Source organism: Lissotriton vulgaris, chromosome 2_1 (genome assembly GCF_964263255.1).
Source record: "Lissotriton vulgaris chromosome 2_1, aLisVul1.2, whole genome shotgun sequence".
NCBI lineage: Eukaryota > Metazoa > Chordata > Amphibia > Caudata > Salamandridae > Lissotriton > Lissotriton vulgaris.
Window position 1 is genome coordinate 837,091,527 of NC_141687.1, and position 23,173 is coordinate 837,114,699.

Genomic DNA, 23,173 nt, shown 5'->3' on the forward strand with positions numbered 1-23,173 from the left:
GACAAGGCTTGAACCCCACATCTGTTTTTCTATATGTGTGGGATTTGTGCAAGTTGTTTTAAGTTTTAGGTTTAACAAGTTTACTTGCATAGTTAATTAAAACCATTCCAATACAAATAACCCTTAGTACAGTAACATTCATCAAATACGGCAGTAAAACTGCTTTAATCTACAATTCGCCCATTTAAAACAGTTCATTAATGAAACATTCTTCAAATCTCCAGATAAGAGTTCAATTATTATAGAGCAAAGTAGCCCAAATCTCTGCACAGACTAAAAGTCAAGTAAAGCTACCAATTATTATAATATGGCTTCTTGACCATTTACTAACAACCTGAGTGCAGAGGGAGGTAAGTGTTGAGTTGCTACTACGACCTTGCATATTAGATCTTTAAAGTAGTAGGAAAAAGTTGTTAGCACTCTATCAGTGAAGAAGGCAGGCTGTGCGAAGGCAGTTCATTTAAGAGCATTAGTGACAGTCCTCAAGAGGAGTTTGGTTTTGTACAATATGTTTTATCCAACTCCTAATTAATGACATGTCAATTAGTGATTGCAATATGAAAGTTCAAATATGATTAGGCTTTGTAAAGCCCCGGCATATCACCCCTTTAATTATACCAGCAATGCCCCAATAGATGAGCTGCTTCCTTCCTGCTGGGCTTCTCTGCTTCTTTGCATTCTACAACCAGTACCTTTTTCTCCACTACCCTAAGAGATTTTATCAGTGCACAGTTCAGTCTTAAGTCCATGGGATTGAAACAGGCAACAGCAGGCTCTGTGCATGATCTTATCCCTCTCTAGATGAAGTCTTTACGTAGGATTTTTTGGCGATCATTCAGAGTGGCTTTGCAGAGAAACAGCACATGAATGATATCCTCTGGTGCTTGTCTGCAAAGCCTGCGGAGTTCCAGCTTTGCTTTCTTCTCCAAGCAGTATAATGTTTTGATACTGGCAGTATCCTCAGCCTGAATTTCAGAAACTGCTCATTGGTGCAATTGCTTTGAGGTATCGCTAAATATCCTTGAGGGGATGCCTTTGTATAATTGCTAACTGTTAGCCATCCCTGGCTCCTCCTTGTCTGGAACTGCTTGTCTTCCAGAAGAGAGTGTAATTTGGTGTTTAGTTAGGTTATTCTTTTCAGCCACTATGACTCATGTTTAAGGCCCATGTGGATAAAAGGCCAAGGATGATGATAACTTTTGTAGGAAAGCTCTCATAGGTGAGCGATCCATCCCCTGTATTTCCAGGCAAAAGTGGTGCCCAAGGAGCCCTCCTTTGCGAGTTTAAGGCGTTAACAGCGGTTTACAAAACAGCCAACCTACCCAAAGTTTGTTTTAACAGGCCGAACACCAACCTAAGTTGTGCAGAAGAACTGTACACCATCAGGTGAAAAACTGACTTAAAGATTTTTGAGACTATTATTGCCAGTACAGTTCTGTCCCATCCCCTCGCTTTCATAAGCAAACGCTGGGAGAAGTTTGGCTTGTGCCACCTGCAGGATTGGACCGAGCGAAGAACGCGTTGTCTTCCTGTGCTGCGAGCCCAGTCTGACCACAAGTGCTTTGCCTTTTAATTTGTTCTATTTAAGCTGCAAACCTTCCATTAGAGTTAAATAGTACTCCAAGATATTTGTACACATTGGCTGGTTCCACCTTTTCACTTCTTAGGTCCCAATTGTAATTGTTTGTGCAAGTAGGAGTCTGGACGAGTGAAGATGTCTGGTAGGTTTGTGAAAGCAGATGTGATTGTTGAGGTATGGTAGGCCAGTGTTATGTAGCGCCTTGAAAGTGTGGGTTAGGAGTTCGAATTGTGTTCGTTTGTGACTGGGGAGCCAGTGGAGCTCCTTCAAATGTGTTGTGATGTGAGTGCAGCATGGGAGGATGTGATTCTGGCCGCCGAGTTCTAAATGGTCTTCAGCCTTTTGCTGAGATTTTTGTGGAAACATCTTGCTTGTGACGGGGTGATAGGGACGGTTTTTCTGGTTCTAATTGGGAGTCATTTGAAAATCTCCCTCAACATCTTTAAGGTGTGGAAGCAAGAAGCGGTGAACGCATTGACTTGGCGATCATGCCGATTTTGCCACGTGAAGTCCAACGGTGGTATGCTCCTCCCGAAGTTCATGTTTTTAGTCTTGTCGGTGCTCAGCTTTAGACAATTGGTCTTCATCCAGTGGGCGATTTCAGTCATGCAGTCTATGAACTTGATCTGGGTACTGGGCATCTTGTCCATGTAGGAGAGAATGAGTTGCATGTCATTGGCGCAGCAGAGGACGCAGATTTCGTGAGAGCGGATGATGTTGGCTAGAAAGATCATTTATGCGTTGAAGACGGTCAGGCTCAGGGAGGATCCTTGCTGAACACTGCAGATGAGGTCTCAGGTGTCCGGGGTGTATGGTGCTAGGCTGACTGACTGGGCCCTTTCAGTCAGGAAGGAGCAGATCCATTGTAGTGCATCTCCTTGGATTCCGCTGCTGTGTAGGCTTTGGATGAGAATGGGGTAGTAGGCTGTGTCAGATACTGCAAAGAGGTCCAGGAGGATGCAGGCCACCATGTCTCCTCTGTCAAGAGTCATTCTATGTAATCCGTGGCAGCGATGAGGCCAGTTTCCATCCTGAGGTTGAATCTGAAACATGACTGAGCAGTGTGAAGGAGTTAGTGGTCGTTCAGGTATTCGGTGAAGTGTCTGTTGAGGAATTTCTCTAAGACCTTGGCTGGGAATGGTAGAATGGAAATCGGTCTGTAGTTGGTGAGTGTTGAATGGTCTGCAGAGGGTTTCTTCGGTAATGGAAGGAGGGTTGCATGTTTGCTAGCCCCTCGAAGGTCCTAAGAGAGGTAGAAGCATTCAGAATGGTAGTGAGTATTTTGCTGATGTGTTGTAGTCCTCGAGCGTAGGTGGGGTCCAATGGGGCCCCTGAGTGGATTGACTTTTTTTTTTTTTTTTTTAAGTATGTCTTTTATTAAATGCAAAGGAGAAAAGAAGAATACAAGCATATTCCATACAGGGTCTCAATGTATGAAGATTCAATATTCAAGGTAATGCATACATAGATCATGGAGTAGTCTGCAGAGTATATCACAACATTTCGCCGAGAACGTCAGCGTTCAAACAGTGCGTGATCATGCTGTCTTAGTGGTTGTACCCTGTCAATCAAGCTACTTCGATGTAAACGTAACGGGGTGGGGGTGTCAAACTTGGGGTTGTGGGGCGTGCGGTGCAGCAGCTGGTGGGGCCTACGGTAGGGGGGGGCGAGGAGAGAGGGGGGGGAGGACCCAGTAGCAATGTTTCAGCAGGCTCGTGTCCGATCTTGCACGTGCGGGAAGTACGCTGGCGATGCAGGAGGGTGTCGGCAATCCTGGCGTGCCAGCTGAGCCGGGGGGGGGGAGTAGAGGGGGGGGTGCCTAGGGGTCAGGTGTATGAGCGTTGTGTCTGTCGTCTGCGGCACCTGGGGTGTGTTGGTCATCGCTATGTTCCCCATCCGGGGGTGTCTGTCTCTCAGGAGTGTCTGGTGCCTGGGGTCCATTGTGGAAAGAGCGGATCATATCGTCCCAAGGCGCCGCTATGGGGTATTTACGCAATCCCGCCGTCTCCTCATTATGTAATGATATACTTTCCGCTTTCGCCCAGTTATCTAGTGAAGCGCGCCAGTGCTCCGCCGCTGGTGGTGCCGCCCGCTTCCAGTGCTTCGTGATGAGTCTTTTGGCTGTGATGAGACCAAGGTCCCAGAAGCGGGAAGTCACCCTGTTCAGTTTGGTCCTATGGAAGAGGCCCAGGAGGCACGCCTCCCACGAGAGCGGGATCGACATTGCCGTGCATCGTTTCAGTGTCGTGAGTATCGAGTGCCAGTATGCCCGAAGCTGGGGACATTGCCACAGCATGTGGAGGAGATCCGCTCCCTCCGTACCACACCTCGGGCATTTGGCTCCCGTGCCCGGGAAGTACAAGTTTATCTTGTCCGGGGATAGATATGCGCGGTGTAGAACATAAAATTGGATCTGTTTGAAACGTGCATTGCGGGGAATGTTGCGGGGGCCTGAGAGTATCGCCGCCCACTCCTTGTCCGTCCATGCCTTCCCTCTGTCCTCCGCCCATTTGTCCCGGAGAGGTTGCAATGTGTGCTGGGTGTGCGAGAGTAGCGCCTGTGTCAGCCAGTGCACCACGTGCGTCCCGTTGCCCATCACGTGCATGCACTGCACTAGCTGGTGTGTGGGCGGTTCGTCAGCGATGTTCCCCCATTTCCGTGTAAGTGTCCGCAGTATTGCGGCATGTTGCAGGAATTGTCCCGCGGGTAGTCCCGTGTCAGCAGTCAGTGCCTCTAAGGAGAGCAAAGCGCCATCTGCGTACAAATCTGCCATGGTCTCTATGCCTGCGTGGGTCCACTGTGCCAGTGTCGCCTCTGTCACGACTGACGTGGCTTTGGGGGTGCCCAGGAGCGGTAGTGCTGGCGCATACGGTATGGTGGGTCTGGTGAGGCGTAAGCATCTGTCGTAACATTTCGTGGCTACAGCCACGTGTAGCTGCGAGTGCTTCCTAGGGCTCGTCAGCGGGTGAAATAGGGTGAGTACCTGCAGTTGGGAAAGGACGTCTGTGTCCGTAGCCGTGTCTTCGAGATTCCTGCCCGAAATCCAGGCCACTGCCCATTGCACCTGTGCTGCTAGGTAATAGAGCTCCAGGTTCGGGACTGCTGCGCCGCCCTCAGTGACCGGGTTGTAGAGTTTCGTCAGTGCTACTCTCGGCCTGCCTGTGTTCCAGATCAGATCTCTGAGCATGGATTCCAGCTCTCTGAATATGCGGACCGGGATGTAGAGTGGGAGATTGGCAAAGTAGTATAGGAGCCTGGGGAGTATTATCATTTTCGTTAAGGTTACCCTGCTGGGCACGTTGATGGGTAGAGTTTTCCAGAAGGCGACCTGTGTGCGAACAGACGTTATGGCCCGTGTCAGGTTGCCGTCTAAAATGTCTGGGGGCGTCCTGTGTACATGAATGCCCAGGTACTTGAACGTGGTTTGGTACCATGTCAGTCGTTCATTATTAATGTGAAGTGTCGGGTCCGGAGCGTCGGGGGTGAACGGATAAGCCCCCGACTTGGCCCAGTTAACTTTGAGGCCTGACATCAATTCGAACGTGCGGAAGATGTCCGACAGTTCCTGCGGCACATTCTCAAGGTCTTTGATATATAAGAGTAAATCGTCTGCGTATAGCGACACTGCATGCGTGCCATCCGCTAGCGGGATACCCCACAGTGCTCCGCTGGTGCGCAGCCGTTCAGCCAGTGGTTCAATCGCCAAGGAGAATAGTAGTGGGGAAAGTGGGCAACCTTGTCTGGTGCCCCTTCTAACCTTTATGGGCTCTGAGACCAACTTGCCAGTGCGTACCCTCACCTCAGGTTTCCCATATAGCAGGCCGACCAATTCTAGAAAGTCATCGCCCAAGTCAAACTTGCGTAGCACTGCCGATAAATAGGGCCATTCGACAGAGTCGAACGCTTTCTCTAGGTCCAACACCAGGCAACCCGATCTTGGCCACTTCTGGGCTGCGTATTCCTGCACCCGGAACAGCCTCCGGATGTTCTGGGAGGTGCATCTCGTTGGGACAAACCCGTTCTGGTCCTTGTGTACCAGGGCCGGTACCAGGGCCGCTAGTCTACGGGCCAGTGTTGATGCCAGGATTTTGTAGTCCGTATTGAGCAGAGCTAACGGCCTATATGACCCGAGGAGCACCCCTTCCCTGTTCGGTTTGAGAAGCGATACTAGTATGGCTTCATTCATGGATGTTGGTAAGGATGAGTCATCTAGAGCCGCCGAGTATGTTCTGAGCAGCTCGGGAATCAGGATGTCAGAATACGCTTTGTAGTATTCTGCAGGCAGTCCGTCCGGACCTGGGGTCTTCCCGTTAGAGAGGGCGAATATGGCCTCACGTAATTCCTCCGCTACCAACGGGGCTCCGAGCTCGTCTCGTTGGTCATCGGTCGGGGCGGGAAGTGTAAGTTCCTCCAGGTATGCCTGGATGTCCGGTTGCGGATTGGCCATTTGCGACTGATATAGTGTCTTGTAATGCGCTACGAAGGCTGCATGTATGCCCGCCTGGGTGTATACCACGGTATCCGCAGTAGGGCTTATGGCCGTTACCGGGGCGGAGCGGTCTTCTCGCCTTATCAGCCAGGCTAGGAGTTTGCCCGGCTTGTCGCCGTAGCGGTGTGTGCGTGCTGAGTGTGCAGTGAAATTGACTTGTTTTAGTCTGCCTATCAGCCTGTCGTGTTCTGCCCTAGCCTCAAGCAGCTCTGTATCATCCCCTCCCGTCGCCTCTTGTTCTTTGTGCAGTAAATCCCTTTCTATCTGTTTCAGGTCTGCTTCCAGCTGTCGGCGGGTGTGTGCTTGGGTTCCGAGGCATAGCCCCCTCAGGACCACTTTGAACGCGTCCCACTCTATCTGGGGTGTGGAGGCAGTGTTGTTGTTCTCCTCGAAGTGTTGTGCTGTTTGCGCCCCTATCGAGGTTCTGAATGTGCCGTCAAGCAAGAGGTCTGGTTGTAGTCGCCAGGTGGGGATTGGTGGTCGCGGCTGTTCCCAGGTGAGTGTCATGAAGTGTGGGTTATGGTCCGAGTGCGTGCGGCCCATGTATTGCGTGTCTCGTATCGCCGGTAGTAAGTCTCTGGATACCATGTATCTGTCTAGTCGTACATGCAGATTATGTGCCCCTGAGTGGAAGGAGTAGGCCCTGGTGTCTGGGTTGTGGCTACGCCATGCGTCTAGCAGGTCCCATTGCGCGGACCAATCTAGGAGGGCTCGCGCTGCGTGAAGAGCTGGGGAGTTAGGGCGCGGGGGACGGGAACGGTCTAGGGAAGGGTCCAGTGTACAGTTATAGTCCCCGCCCAGTATCCACTGTGTGCCATGCCATGGCGCCAGGGTGCTGGACAGTTGTGTTAAGAAATCCTGTATCCCTGTGTTGGGTGCATATATCGAGGCTAGCACTATCGGGTTCCCATCTATCCTGCCCCTGACTGCTACATGTCTCCCCCCGGGGTCCACCAAGGCGTCCTGCATTTTCCATGGGGTGCCCGGACGTATCCATACCAGCGCCCCCTTAGCGTAAGAAGAGTGGTGCGTGGCGTATAGGTGGCCACGCCATCTGCGGCGTAAGGTGGTGACTTCCTTCGCACAGAGATGCGTCTCCTGCAAGAGAGCAACATGTACATTATGGCGTTTGAGGTATGAGAATATTTGATACCGTCTGGACGGTGTGTGCATCCCTCTCACGTTCCATGTGCATATAGTGATCACAGACATTGCTTTGCATTGACGATCTTCCCCGAGTGGCCCCCCCGTCCCACCCCCCGCCCGCCCGTAATTCGTAAGGGATAGTGATTGGCCCGCACGCCATTGCAGTCTTGTGAAGGGGGAAAACAGGTAGTGAACGTGGCCAATAAAACAGATAGCCTATGAACATCGCAAACATGCAAAATACCAAGAGGTCGGTGGGCAAACGTGCTCCCGTCCATGCTCTCAAGGAGAGTAACAAAGTTTAGTTCAGTTCTGGGGGCGGCCGTGCAGTGCTAGCAGTAGCAGCTGGCCAAGTGTTCGTAGAATCATCGAAGAGGGGTCGTTCCCCTTCCCGGTGGGTATGTGAAGGCCCTAGTCAGCCCCAACTTTAAAAGTCACAGGTGTAAAACCAACATTTAATGCCATACGTTACGTGTCTTGATTCGTGTGCAGCAGGGTGGCAGGCCACAGGAGTGGGGGGCCGGCCGCCCAGCGTCCGCCGGGCCATCGCCAGGACGAGGTGCAGCTCTCAGTTTTCCGGAGGTCTCGCCGGGCCAGTCGTACTCAGTCTGTGTCCGCAATCTCCACGTGGGTGGCCCTTCGAGTGTTCTTGTGGGGGGCTTGGTGGATATGCTCTAGGAGACAGTTAGCCGATGTATTCCGAGGTTTGGGGGGTGACGTCCGGTCCAGGATCTGTCACAGGAGAGTCCGACATTCCGTAGATTGCTTCGTCGTCGCTTGGAGGGTCCTGTGTGCCGCTGCCGGTTGGGTCGCTAGGCGCTGGGGAGTTGCTGAGTTCCCGCACAAGGCGGAGGGCGTCTTGTTTTTCCTGCTGCGTGGCGTCGGCAGGGGGAGACATCTTCCTTGGCCCGTTCGTGCGCCCCTGCGTTCGCTGCTTCGGGCGCCGTCGTCTCCTGTTCCCGCCAGGTTGGTATCTGTTCGCGTGGGTTGCCGGGGTCCTGGGGGCTGTATCAGTGCCACTGTCCAGCCACGCTTCCACTTCATCTGGGTCTGTGAAGAAATGGGTTTTCTCCCCGGCTATCACTCTGAGTTTCGCAGGGAATAGTAAGGAGTACTGTAGGCCCTGCTGGCGCAGGCGTTTCTTCGCGGCTAAAAAGGATTGTCTCTGCCTTTGTACATGGATGGTGTAGTCCGGGAAGAACATTACTTTGGTGTTTTCGATTCTCACCTCCTCAAGTTTGCGCGTTTCTCTCAGTATGGAGTCCCGGTCTCTATAATTCAGGATGCGGAGGAGCATGGGCCTTGGGTTGGAGCCCGCAGCCAGGGGCGCAGTCGGTACTCTATGGGCGCGTTCCACCACGAATTGAGGCGAGAGTGAGCCCTCAGGCAGGATGGATGTCAGCCATTTTTCCATGTGCTCCTCCGGTGTTCTCCCTTCCCATTTCTCCGGGACGCCGACCAAGCGTACGTTGTTCCTCCGCGCCCTGCCTTCTGCATCCTCGGCCCGGTCTTCAAGGAACTCCACTCGGTTCAGTAAGTCCTGTATTTGGGTATGCGACCGGCTGGCTTGGGGTTAGAGCTCCTTCACGGTTCCCTCCAGCATCGAGGTGCGGTCAGCAAGTTTTTTGTGGTCTTCGCGGAGATGCGTTAGGTCTATGGCCACACTGTCGATCTTAGTGGCCAGGGAGGTGCGTGTGAGTTGAATTGATTCTTCTAGCCGCTCCATGGCTGCCAGCATGACGTCGAGCTTCGCTGCCGTCTGGTCCTGGTCCGTGGTTTTGCTAGTTTTGTTCATGTCGCCTTTAGGCCTCGTGCCCCCAGTGCCAGTCCGCGCCCTGGTCCCGCCAGACATCGGCGTCCTACGGGGAGTCCGCTCTCCTCGTCTCGGCACGGTTCAGTCTGGCCTGGTCGATGGCGGGTAGGTGGGTAAGGGTGGGTGAGGGTCGTCTGCTGCCGGTTGGGGCCCGGCTGCTGATGTCGCTAGGCTCTGCTTGCGTGGTGGTCGCGTGGCACTCGGTCGCTCCTAGGAGGGTAGACAGCTGCTGGGCACCTCGCACCTCGGTGCTGCGCGGTGTATCTGGGCGTGTGGCGTGGTTCCGCGATGTGCCCCTTTTGAGTCGTGAGCCCGTTTATGGCAAGGGGCTCAGGGTCTGTGTGGATCCCAGTGGGCTATATGTTGTGCTGGCGCGGCGGCTGGTTCCGCTCGTATGGCAGCCGCTCGGTGCTGAGCTTCGCTCTGATCGCAGGTGGTGCGGGTCTCCGTCCCCTCAAGCCGTCGCTATTTCCTCGGTGTGCGCCTGGGGTAGCGCTTGTGGGTCGCAGGCCGCGTTGTGTTGCGGAGCCAATGGACCGGGGCCCCGTGTGTCGCGGCGCGCGTGGCTGCCGGCGAGCGTCGTGTTGCGTGCCCCAGCCTCCACTGCCCACTAGCTCCCCAGGCGTCCGAAGCCCAGCCGTTCACCACTCCTCGCCGCTATGATTTAGGGCCAGTGTAGCTCCCGATGCAGGGGAGACGCGTCCAGGCCTGGCGATTAGGGCACTCCCGCCGATCCGCCTTAATGCGTGTTTAGGAAGTCCAGCCGGGTTTGTGAGGTCATCTCGCCTCAGTTCCTCACCGTCATGGGGGGTGGGCGGCCTCCGGTGCTTTGGCGCGTGGTCCGCTAGTGTTTGGTGTCGGCCTCGGTTCTGGGCCTACCGCAGCTGCTGGATCCCCGGTGTTTCCTGGGTCTACGCCCGGGCCGGCTGCAACTTTCGCGGCCGCGGGCGGCCGGCACCTCCCGGTGCGGTTTTGCGTGTCCGATCCGCGCCAAAGTTGGGCAGGCGCCGCGTCGGGTCTGGTGGGGCACTCGCCGGTGGTTTTCGGCGGCCTCAGGGCAGAACTGTCCCGGAGAACAGCGTCGGGAAGGGGAACTCGGTGCGGAGCTCTACCCGCAGGCGACCATTTGCTTCGCGTGCTAAGCCACGCCCCCCATGAGTGGATTGACTTTATGGTGGTGGCACTTTCTTCTGGGGCGATGTCAGGCCATTTGGTTTGCATTGGTCCTTTGGATAAGTTTGGGAGGTGTTTGGTAAAGCCTATCGGGTCTGGTTGTGTACCTAAGTTGCTGTAGATGGTGGTGATTTTGTTAATGCTGAATTGAGATAGACTGTTGCAGAGGTCCTGTGAGGGAGTGATTGAGTTGATGGCAGCTGATGGTGAGGTGAAATCTTTCACAATGGCAAAGATGTCTTTGCTTTGGTTTTTGGCGTTGATGCGATCCATCAAAGCGTTGCGCCTGGTTGCCCTGATCCTTTGGTTGTAGCGTCTCTGGGCAGATTTGAATGTGTTCCTGCCTGCATTGTCCTGGCACATTCTCCATTTCGTATTTCATAAAGAAAGAACATTTATTTGTAATCCTAGCTCTACCCCTTGGGAATCTTCACTGCATCATCCCCAGAAAACAAAAGGAATGCACTTTAGTTTACAAAGAATAAAGCCATCATTCCTTATGTAATCTTCAAAATGACCTGCCCGTCAATAGCAAAGCTGTTCCTTCTGGGCTGTAATAGCAGGTTCAGCCTGTGACATTAAGGGCATGGTGCATTATTTTCTATAAGTGAGGGTGTTCTACAAACCAACTAACTATTTTTTCCCTTAAAGAAATAAGCATCAAGAAAACTGGCTGTTGCCCTCTACAACTATGCGGTTTTCCAGAATCCTACCCACAGAGCTATTCAGTGTTTATTAATTCATTGAAGAATTTCATATTAAATAACCAGCATTAGTCAAGTCAAGTCAAGTCAGGATATTTGTATTGCGCACATATCACTACTAAAGAGTCTCATGGCGCATTACAACTATCTAACCTTTTCTCACCTTCTTAAGGGTCTATTTTGTATTGTGCATGGCAGTGTCTGAGCCCTCTCCAATGTATATGTTTTGCTCTAATTTTCCTCTTAGCATAATTTTTCTTTCTTCCTACCTCTTGTCTGCCTACCTCATTGAATATAGTCATCTCCTTAACCACCTGCTGTCTGTCCAATCTCTATTTGCCAATCCAACTAATAATCTTCTTTTCTTTTTAACAGGACGGTTGTAATGCCAATTGCCAATGAGTTTGCCCCAGATGTGGTACTGGTGTCAGCTGGGTTTGATGCAGTGGATGGGCACCCTGCTCCTCTTGGAGGGTACAAACTGTCGGCAAAATGTAAGGTGGACTTTCAGATGTATTTAACGTTTTTATAATTTATCCATAAACTGCATTCCTAGCTCATTTCACCTTTGAGTGAAAATGCATAGGCTACTTGAAATACTTATCTGAAAGAAACAGTTGGTTACAGATTCCTTACCTTAGAATTACCCCCAGGCGTCAGATTGGATCCGGGAAGTTTTTTGTCTGCGGTTCCCCTGCACGTCAGAAGATGGCGTTGGTCGCCGGGATGACTTTGCGGAAGCATACAAAGACGCTGCCCTCACGCGCTGACGTTAGTTATTTATGTTTTCCGTGCCAGCAAGCGCAGATTCTGAGAGAGCAGTACCCCGTCCCTTTTTTACTGACTTTTTTTGCGACTTTTGTCAACTTCTTTTTTGAGTCTAACATAGACTCCTGGTGCACAATGGATGCCCGGTTTCAAGACCTCCGGTTCTTGTATTCAACTAATGTCTGTGAGGGATCCACACGTGTGTGCCTCTACTGTGTGGAGCGCGACCATGACCCCAACTCGTGCTCCGACTGCCGAACCATGGCCCAAAGTCTTTGCAGGAGCGGTCCCGAAAGCTACTCGAGGCCCGACAGTCTTCTCCGCATCGTCGAGGTCCCGGTCGCGTGGGAGGTCGAGGAACCGATCTCAGAGCCATCCCCACTCCTCGTCTAAGTCTTCGCTCTCGTGGTTAGGTAAGTCGAAGCACAAGAAGTCAAAGAAGCATTGTCGCTCTTCAACCTCCCCTCATCCTTCGGCTGATGCGACGAATGGTGCGGGTGGTGCCCCTCCTGCGGCTCCACGTGCGGAGCCTTCAGGGTCGACTCTGGCCTTCCCTCCCTTCCCGGGACCAGTAGTGACCCCTGCCCAGCTTTGTTAGTTCTACAAAGCGATGCATGCCATCTTTTGGCAGCCCGACTCCGCCCGTGCGCCTTCAGGCCCGTGGACTCGGCTGGGGGCCCTAGGCCTTCGACTCCGGCCTCGGCACAGCAGGGCCCCTTGGATTCAGGCCTGGATCCGGATCGGCATCGGTCGACCTTATTACACCTTCACCGGGACCGATTCCTCCGGCACCACCCTGGCTTCCACCCCGATGTTGATACGGAGCCGGACTGGTGTAGACCGACACCAAATCCGCCGACGATTGGTACTTTAGTGCCTGTATTCCACCCTGAATAGCAATAAAGGGTCTGGCTCATAAGCAGCAGGGCTGAGCACTGGTCTGGTGTGATTTGTCGTGTAATTTTTGTAATTTTTTTGTACAGTACTTGTGGGTTATTGTTGAAAGTTTTGTATATATGGATATAAAAATGACAAAGTTTTTTTGAAAAAATGAAATAAGAATTCATAAAAATAAAAGCGACTAATGAGCTTTAAGATGTACTGATGGCTAGTTCTTACGTCTGTGTAAATTTAGTTTAGGAAATAACAGCAGCATTGGCAACTGGTTGTGTATTCCACCCTGGCCATTTTCGGCCAGTTTGACAGCCAGATGAGGGTGAGGAAGACTGGGAGGGTTCTGGTGACCCTTTAACTGGCCAGTTGCAGTACGACCAGGACTGGAGAGAGGAACTGGGGGATGCCAGTAGTCTGGACACCTCACCAGACCTTGGCATGTTGTCTCCTCCTACCGTGGCTTCGGAGGAAGGAATGTCTTACGCAGTGGTGTTGCGTAGGGCGGACAAGGCCCTAAACCTAGAGATACCTACTGTGGCAGTCAGGACAAACCTCCTGACCGAGGTGCTTCAGTCGGCAGCAAATTCTTCAGAGCCCCTGCTGCAGTTTTATGAAGTCCTCACAGACATCCTTTTGGGGACCTGGTCCAGGCCCAACACAGGGGCTCCTGTGGATAGGATAGTTGCCGGACGCAACTGCCCGGCTCCGGGCAACCTCACTTTACTCTCCCAACACCCCTCCCCCGAGAGTCTGTTGGTCCAAGCTTCAGCATCCCAAAGCGCATTCCCTAACGCACCACTGGAAAGAGAATCCAAGAAGCTGAATCAGCTTGGGAAGAAGTTTTCTTCCTCCAGCTTAGGGCTGCAGTCGGTGAACACCGCATGCCTCTTGGGCCTTTATTCCCACTCTGTGTGGGATACGGTGGCGCATGTGCTGCCTCAGTGTTCAGAGGAGGCCCGGGCTGTACTCTCCTGTGCTGTTGCCGAGGGGAGAGACGCAGCAAAGTTCACCATCCGCTGTGGATTGGACACTGCCGACTCACTGGGTAGGACCATTTCAACATTGGTGGCGCTTCGCCGTCACGCCTGGTTGAGAACAGCTGGCTTTTCTGCTTATGTCCAGAACACCTTGATGGACATTCCCTTTGTTGGCCATTGCCTGTTCTGCAACAAATCAGACAGTGGTAGCCAGAGTGCCCTTAAACCGCTCTAGAGCACCATCTAATTTGTTGCAGAACAGGCAACGGCCAAGTCCTTAGGCCTCTCCGCCAAACACCCTGCACGGTCTGCCTTTCACCCCTTTCGTGGCCAAGGAAGGTGCGCCCCAACATGTGCCTTTCAGAGCCACAGGCCAGTGCAAGCTATTCAACCGAAGCGTGGCCGGGGACGTGGGAACCATTGATGTGGTTCTGGGGGCCAGCGGGTGGGCTAGTCCACCACGCCCCCCTCTACAGCAGCCTCCATATCCCCCTAGGCCGACCTTTCATGCCCATCAAACGCTAGCTGGCGGCAGGATCCGCCATCATCTCCTCCACTGGCGCACCACCACGTCAGACAAGTGGGTTATGCATATAGTCTGAAGGGGCTACTCCCTCCCCTTCAGGACTATCCCTCCAGCCATGTCACCCCCAATACCATTGCATGTCGGGGATCACCTGGCCCTTCTCCAACAGGAACTTATGGCTCTTGGCCATGGGAGCCATCAAGCACGTTCCTGCCCCAGTAGGAGGTCGCGGTTGCTATTCCCACTACTTTCTGGTGCGCAAGAAGGTCAAGGTCCTGCGTCCTATCTTGGATCTCAGGGACGTCAACCACATTGTTCGGAAAAAGAAGTTTAAGATGTTGACCCTGGCTCAGGTTTTGTCTGCCCTCAACCTTGGAGATTGGATGGTAGCGTTGGACTTGCAGGATGCTTATGTTCACATCCTTGTCCTGCCATCCCACTGGTGTTACCTGCAGTTCCCGGTAGACCACGAGCACTTTGTTTACTGTGCTCCCCTTTGGCCCTTACCCTCGCCCCTTGGGTGTTCACGAAAATGAGGGCAGTGGTCACAGCTCATCTGCGCAGATCAGGGGGTTCCAGTCTTCCCCTATCTCGACAACTGGTTGTTGAAGGTATTCTCGCCCCAGGCAGTCATCTCCCACCTCCAGACTAAGGCCGATCTCCTGCATTCACTGGGGTTCACTAACAACTTGCCAAAGTCACACCTAAACCCCTCTCAGAACCTCGTCTTCATCAGAGCGATTCTGGACACAACACTGTTTCGGATTTATCCTCCCGAACAGTGAGTCCAGGATATTCAGGCTATGATTCCGATCATTTATAGTCAGTCCCGGGTTTCGGTGAGGATGACCCTGAGGCTGCTGGGCCTCGTGGCCTCCTGCATTCTGCAGGTCGATCAGGCCAGGTGGCATATGCGGGCTCCGCAGTGGGACCTTAAATTCCAGTGGTCGCAGCATCAGGGGAATTTGTCCGATTGTGTCCAGATCTATGATGGTACTGCACGACAATTTTAGTGGTGGCTCACGATCCAGGATTGGGTCAATGCAGATCCCTCTCCTGTCCCCAGCCAGAACACACAGTGGTGACTGATGCATCCTTTCTGGGATGGGTTAGCCACATGGGGAAGGCGGAGATCAGAGGCCTCTGCTCTCCGGCAGAGTCCGAGGTCCACATCAACCTTCTGGAGCTTCGGGCGATCCGTCTTGCACTAAAAGCATTCCTTCCCTCTGTCCTGGGAAGAGTAGTGCAGGTGTTCACGGACAACACAGCCGCCATTTGGTACTGCAACAAACAAGGCGGGTGGGGAAATGGACCCTGTGTCAGGAGGCCCTCTGTCTCTGGAAATGGCTGGAATATCAGAGCAATCGCCTGGTGGTTCAACACCTGGCAGGTTCACTTAACGCCAGGGTCGACGAGCTCAGCTGCAGGTGAGTGATGGATCACAAATGGCGTCTTCACTCGGAGGTGGTGCAAGGTCTCTTTTAACAGTGGTGAGAGCCTTTGTTAAATCTATTTGCCACTGAAGAGAACGTGGAGTTGCGGTCTTCTATACGCCTTTCCGCTTATACCATTTCTGCCCAGAGTGCTACAGATCAAGTGTGACTGGGCCCAAGTCATTCTTGTGGCTCCAGATTATGCAGGAAGAGTCTGGAATCCTGAGCTGCTCAACATGGCCATCGATCCCTCGATCCGACAGCCTCTTCGTGAGGATCTTCTTTCGCAGCAGCAGTGGACAGTCCTCCACCTGAAACTTTCCAGCCTCCACCTCCTTGTGTGGAGATTGAGTGGCGGGAGTTGACGTCATTTGACTTGCCTCCCGAAGTCTGTGATGTAATCTTGGCAGCCAGGCGTCCCTCCACTAAGACGGTATACGCCTGCAGATGGAATACATTTGTGGCATGGTGCACAGCAAAGGCTGTGGATCCCCTTTCTGCCCCTCTTTCTGAGGTGCTCTTGTTCCTCCTGTCTTTGACCCAGCAGGGCTCTGCTCTGGGCACTCTTAAGGGCTACCTCTTGGCCATTTTAGCCTTCATCAGGCGTCCTGATCATACTTCTCTTTTCAAGTCCCCTGTAGTAAATAGATGTCTCAGAGGCATTACTTATCTTTTTTCTCCTGTTCCCTTCGTAATGCCTCAGTGGGACTCAAATTTGGTTCTTACTTATCTGATCTGCGCTCCCTTTGAGCCGCTACATAACTGTCCTCTCAGACTCATCACTCTGAAAACTGCTTTTCTGGTGGCCATCACCTCTCCGCGCAGGGTGAGTGAGCTTCAAGCTCTGTCTTCCAAGCCTCCTTTTCTGGCTTTTCATCCCGACAAGGTCGTCCTCAGAACTTGACCTTCCTTTCTTCCAAAGGTGGTCACTTCTTTTCATATTGGCCAAACCATCACTTTGCCCACCTTCTTTCTGCCTCCACTTCCTTCAAAAGAGGAAAAGAGGCTATACCATCTGGATCAAAAATGTGCGCTCTCCCTTTATTTGGATCGCACCAAACAATTCCAGGTGGACGACCAGCTCTTTGTTGGTTACGTGGGCGCTAAGTAAGGTTGCGCCGTGCACAAATGGACCATCTCTAGAATTGTCGTTCTGTGCATCAAGGCCTGCTATTCTTTAGCAAAGAAGGAACCTCCAGTGGGGCTGCATGTTCATATCACCAGGACGACGGCAGCTACTAGTGCTACCGGGAGTTCCCCCCACCCCCCCCCACCCCCACCCCTAAATTTCAGATGTCAGGCAGCTGCGTGGGCATCACTGCACACGTTCATCAAGCACTACTGCCTGTACAGCCAAGTCCGGAGAGAAGGTTTCTTTGGCCGTTGTGTTCTCCAGGACTTTCTGGTGTGAACTTAGTTCGCAGACCCACCTCCGGGGTTGGTATTGCTGGGGTATCTATTCTAAGGTAAGGAATCTATAACTAAGTGTTTCTTTCAGATGAACAAGTTACTTACCTTCGGTAACGATATATCTGTGAGAAACATAGGCTAGTCCTAGATTCCTTACTGCCCCACCCGTTCTCCCCGTTCTGTGAACTGACTTCTAGGGTTAAGGATCTCCTTTCAAGTCCCTAGTTTTGTGCACCAGCGGTCAGTGTCTTGCATGGCTCTGCGCTTCTGGCTTGGAAAGTCGTGTACAGAACTGACGTCAGCGCATGAGGGTAGCGTCTATGTAGCTTCCGCAACATCATTCCAGCGACCACGATGCCAACGAAGGACGCGGAGTCTGACGCGCAGGGGTACTGCTGACTAAAAAGTTTCCGGATCCATTCTGACGCCTGGGGGTAATTCTAAGGTAAGAAATCCTATAGTTAACCTATGTTTCTTACAGATATAATGTTATCGAAGGGAAGTAACTTGTTCATTTGTCATATTCCTTCATTAGTGTAGAAATTTAGCACCCAGGGAAGACTGATCTTATCAATGGTGCAGTTGGAGCACCTGAATGAGTTTCCACAGACTGTACACAATTAACTATTCCTGAAAACATCCCCTACTCCCCATTGGGGACAAATCTCATCCGAACTCCCTTACTGTGAACGTTCATAGCTTAGCTGATGGCGTTAAGATGGGTCCTGTAAAGGGCAGAATGATTCCATGGGAAACAGAGGTAGTATGCAGATCTCTGTTGCTCTATGAAATGTACATGTTCACATTGTACAACTCCTACCCTCTCTAAATGGCCCATGTTGCCAAATCCGGGATTCCATGCCCCATCCATACTTAGTTGTCTATCACAGTGCTAACTTTCTTAGATTATTGCCAGCTTCATTGAGGTTGGGAGAACCTGTGTGACGTAGAAAAGGAATGAGTATAATTGGTAAAGAGGGAGCTTTTCAGGTTTTATGTTTTTTTTTTCCAGTGGCAGGTGTGCACAGGGGTATTACCAGGTGATGATGATCTCTGTTGGGAACGTTATGAATTGGTGTTTCTGTTGCTGCTTTGTTCATTGTAAGGATGGATGTTTTTAGTGTCTTTATAGTGTGCATTTCCACACAATGCCATGTTAGATTATGTTTAATTCTTTACTAAAGTACCAATATGCTGCAGTTTGTGAAAATCCCTTTGTCTGTGAAGCATTCAGAACTTTTGAGTTTGAGTGGGGCTACATCCAAAATTATCAATTAATTAAATGACAGAGTGAAACAAAGTAACATTACTTGGGTTATTTGCTAATTTATAATTGTGGGTTTGGGAGATGCAGCACAGTATATTTATATATAACACTCAACCGTACTTCGTTTTTAAGGTAGTCTCCTTGAACTCTGCTCAATTTCTACATCAATTAATTATTTTTGGATTCAAGAATATATTTCATGTTTCATTTCTCTGACCCTGGCACTAATATGTCTGAGTAGCAGAAAACAAGGTAATGGACTACAAAATATGTCTACCATTTCCTGAAAATCTCTCGCGTTCAGAGAAATTAGGCTATTATTGGGACTCCAGAAACTTAAATCTGTCACCTCTCATGACGACAGTGAGGATTCATTCATCTCATAGGGGATGTCAAAGTTGAGGTCTTGCCTTTGGTCTACAGAGGGTGCGCAGAAAAGCCATAAAAAAGGCTCACAATGAGTCTTGATAAGACACTTCTCACAGAGAGAGAGGCAAGTAGAAAAAACTTCCTTAGAGGCAGACCCTACAACTCCCTCTTCAGCCCTGACACCACGTCAGGCAAATCCTCATAACCTGACAATGAGGCATCTACGGCAAAACTGCCATCAAAATCAAAGTTAACAACCATGTTGACTATGACTGCCTCACCAGTAATGCGCTTGTCTATGACAGTCATCTACTACGGCCTCATCTACGATGATCTCGTCTTAAACCGCCTAGTTTATGACGGTCGTCAACGACAGCCTCATCTATGATGGTCTCGTCTACAACTATCTAACACGGACTACGATGGCCACGTCTACTATGGTCATCTATGACTTTCGTCAACTATCTGTGATAGTCTCATCTATGATGCCCCTCCTCTATCCTCTATGATGCCCCTCCTCTATGATGCCCTCATCTGATGCCCTCCTCTATGATGCCCTCCTCTATGATGCCCTCCTCTATGATGCCCTCCTCTATGATGCCCTCCTCTATGATGGCCTCCTCTATGATGGCCTCCTCTATGATGGCCTCCTCTATGATGGCCTCCTCTATGATGGCCTCCTCTATGATGGCCTCCTCTACGAATTGCCTCCTTAGCTGTGCATGACTGCCTCGTCTACAACAGTCGTCGACGACAGCCTCCTCTATGACCGTCGTCGTCGACAGCCTCATCTACGACGGTCGTCGACGACGGCCTCATCTACGACGGTCGTCGACGACGGCCTCATCTACGACGGTCGTCGACGACAGCCTCATCTACGACGGTCGTCGACGACAGCCTCATCTACGACGGTCGTCGACGACAGCCTCATCTACGACGGTCGTCGACGACAGCCTCATCTACGAATGGCCTCATCTATGATTCTCACCTTCTATTGCCTCATCTATGATGGCATAGTCTGACAGCCTCGTCTACGACAGTTGTCTGTGACGGTCATCTATGACGACGGCCTCGTCTGCGATAACCATGTATACGACTGCCTCGTCTACGATTGCATCATCTAAGACAACCTCGTCTGCGCCAGCCACATCTATTACTGCATCCTCTACAATGTCCTTGTCTATGGCGAAGGCCTCGTCAACTTCAAACATTGTCGACGTCATCCTAGTTGTCTATGCCCACCTCCTCAACTACAGTCACGATGACAATGAAAATGACGAAAGCACATTAATCATCAACAAGAGCAAAAGAAACCTAATCCAGAATAACTTAATGTCACAATTTTAGGGGACTAATATGAGCAGGTCTACAACTGTCAGCAATATATGGAGAGACAATATGTGGAGAAACTTCACCACTTTGCTCCGCCTCCAACTTCAGAGCATTGGTCAGGTCTCTGTAGCTCTAGTACTAGACCTACAGGGCATGTTACAGGATTACTACTAACACTTTCCCAAGCCTACAAGGTCGCATTGTGCCCGATATGTCTGCATCCTCCGATGCTCCTGCCACTGAAAGAATTATCCCATTGTCAAATATTACCATGCTTCCCCGGGAACGACCCGTTCTGGTGATGATAGAGAGAAGGCCCACAACCGGTTGATTCCCTACCAGGTGATGTTTGATGGTTTCCAGAACCTTAAGTAACAAGTGGCCAAGCGCTTCCAACTTCCAAAAGCAAATAAGCAATGATTTGCTCTCTTTACGATTTTAAATCGAAAAGTTGGGAGACCTATTCCAGTTGTTGATCTATCTGGGACAAATTGCAATCATGGAAACCCTTGTCACTCATAACACCGCCTAACCAGCAAGAAGACGTTCTCAAATATGTCCAGTGCTACTGTACGGACTGCCAATTCACTGGCAAAATGGGGCGGGTATAACCGCAAGATGTAGTCAGACATTGCTAAATACATAGAATTTCTGCCAGAATACAGAAAGGGCAGAAACAAAGAAAGATTCTACAGGGGTCGAAACGTCCTTATTAGTAAACATAGATTGAGCTATAGATATAGCTTCAATAGTTTTCCCATAACTGGCAGCGTCAGTGGTCCTTAGACACCAAGGTTGGTTCAAGGCCATTACATTTAGCACCTAAGGTGCAAATATATAAAATAATTTTACCTTACCATGGCGACGCTCTGTTTTGAAAGCATATCGACATTGCCTTGCAAGCAGTCGAGGCTGACCCTAACACCGTAAGTATCTTTTGCCACATTCACTTTCAAAAGTAGCACCCTTTAGGAGGACCCATGAAAGAGATACTTACCAGTGTTTGGAGGATACCAGAGGTATCAGACTTAGCAACGCTATCAGTAGCCCTGGAGATAGGTTACCTACGGTGGCAAAGTTCTGGTACTGCTTACGCCATCCTGTGGGAGAAACAATTCCAGAATTTTGTCTTCTGTTGCGAACAAATGAGTCCTGGATCTCAAAACATATGGTCCGACATTAGAGTTCACACAGATTCCACCCACCACTCGACCAAAATGAGGGCACCCACCTTATTTGCATCTGCGTCGGAAAGGAGTGCTAGCTATGCTAACCAAAGGTTCCATAGAGAGAGGCTCCCATTCTCTGCAAGGAACTGGCTTCTATTCTTGTTTTTTTAATTCATAGACACGAAAACAAAGTACTGGCGATCCATCATAGACTTCCAGAAATTCAACGAGTATTTCCAGAACCAATACTGTTACGTGGTCACCCTCTCCGACACCACATGACCACTCTGAATTTACAGGATTCATACTGCCACATTCCCTCTCATGCATGAAAGTTCTCCCACTTGGCTTCAGATCAACTTCCTGCATTTTTACCTACTGCCTAGCCCTGTGGCAGTTTATTTCAGGAAGGAAGGTCATCAGGTATTCCCCTACCCAGAAAACTGGCTGATGAAAGCACCAATTGCATTTCAAGCATCCAAGGCCACAGTGGCTTGCCTAAAGATGTTTCACAAACTAAGTCTCCTTGTGAATTTTCGAAGATCATCAACTCTCCCATCCAAACAGATGATGTTCCTATGACTCAATACTAGATACTGCACAAGAGTAAGACTTTCTCTCCCAAGCCAAACAACGAACGCTCTAGGAACTGTAATTTCATGATACTCTATAGCAGAACTGCAGGGAGCGACGAGAAGTGCCACGCCACTTGATCCGCAATAGAGTATCATGATGAAATGAAATGACACTGCCAGAATGACCAGAGATCCAGGGCATCCCAATACTCTATCAAAAAAGACTAATTGTATTAGAGAAAAGGAAGAACTCAAAGATCACGGATTCAGCTTGTCTCTACATATGAAGTAATCAGAACATACTGAGTGGAATCGCGAAATCAGAATTGCACATAGTCTGTCCTTAAATGTTAAAAACTTCTAATGATTGCAGATACCCAAAATAACCTCTAACGGCTTAGGGGCTGTTATTTCTAAGGCTGTAGTGTAACGAAAATTTAGCAAGAAACAACAGTAAATCGTTTTTAGAATTCCCACGTTTCACCTTCGAAAAAAAGAAAAAATAGTATAAAAACAATTGGTCCTGATGAAGATGGAAGCAAAGTCTTGTGTCCGTTGAAACGTACGTCTGCCTGAGTGTTTGATGCCCTAGCTACCAGCATAGTATTGGAGGGCTGATGTTTCCGCCCTGATTTGTTTTCATCTGTCTGTGCTATGCTGTACTGGGGAGTATAAATGTGTGTAGTATGTGTCAGTGATGTGAGTGTTTAATTTGTGAATGAGGTGTTAGTGTGGGGTAGAAAAGTTTGTCCAGTAAAACTTATGCTAGCCTCATGTGGAAGAAGACTTATTACTCATTGAAATAAATGTGGCTGTGTATAGATCATGAGTGTTTTGCATAGATTGTGATCTTGATAAGGAAATGTATTGGTGTAACTTGCTGATGCATTGTAAAGAAATAAGTGTACAAAAGTAATGTGACAATATAAGACAAGATTTTTATAAGATTACTCTTAAATAAGTGAATAATGAAATGAAATATTAATAAAAAGTTTTTATTGAAACATATCTTTGTGTGGAGAAATCATGAGTCAATGACCCACTTTTATACTATATATTAGCGGGTTTTAAAGTATTGTAGGTCATGTGGGAGGTTCTTCATTATCAATTGGTTTATTTCCCCCTTACTCCCTGACCAAATGAGTTTAGCTCTCTATTGGGGCGCTTTCTTCAGATAGTAGGTTAATTTATCTCAGGAAATACTGAGGGAACAACAAGTATTTAAGCTCTTTTTCAGATTTTCCTCCTTGTTGCCACACAGCAGCTAATTGCGAGGAAAACTATTGTGGAGGAGGTGAAGAAAGGGCATTTACCAAGTCACTAGGCATAATGAAGAACATGCTGCTATGCGAGCTAAAAAATGTATCCTCTCGCTCATGTAGCGAAGGATACAGCATGTCCTGCTACTGCCAAACGTCTCTCCTTTCATTGAATATAAAAGCATTTCATGTCTACGTACCTGGTTTAGCTAGCTGTTACTTCTTCTATACTGGCTGTTGTAACTGATAGGAGTTGCAGTATAGGAGGCACTACTTTACAAGCCCTTGTG

General features: G+C 50.1%; 1 protein-coding gene across 4 annotated transcripts in view; it reads left to right on the plus strand.

Annotated features, from left to right (window-relative positions):
* HDAC4 (histone deacetylase 4) overlaps positions 1–23,173 on the plus strand; it is a 1,308,595-nt gene that overhangs the window by 1,153,051 nt on the left and 132,371 nt on the right. For all 4 annotated transcript variants that reach the window (XM_086956254.1, XM_086956256.1, XM_086956255.1 and 1 more), the window contains one exon: positions 11,280–11,398. In XM_086956254.1, the coding sequence (XP_086812380.1) occupies positions 11,280–11,398 (119 nt within the window). The remainder of the gene's footprint in view (positions 1–11,279; positions 11,399–23,173) is intronic.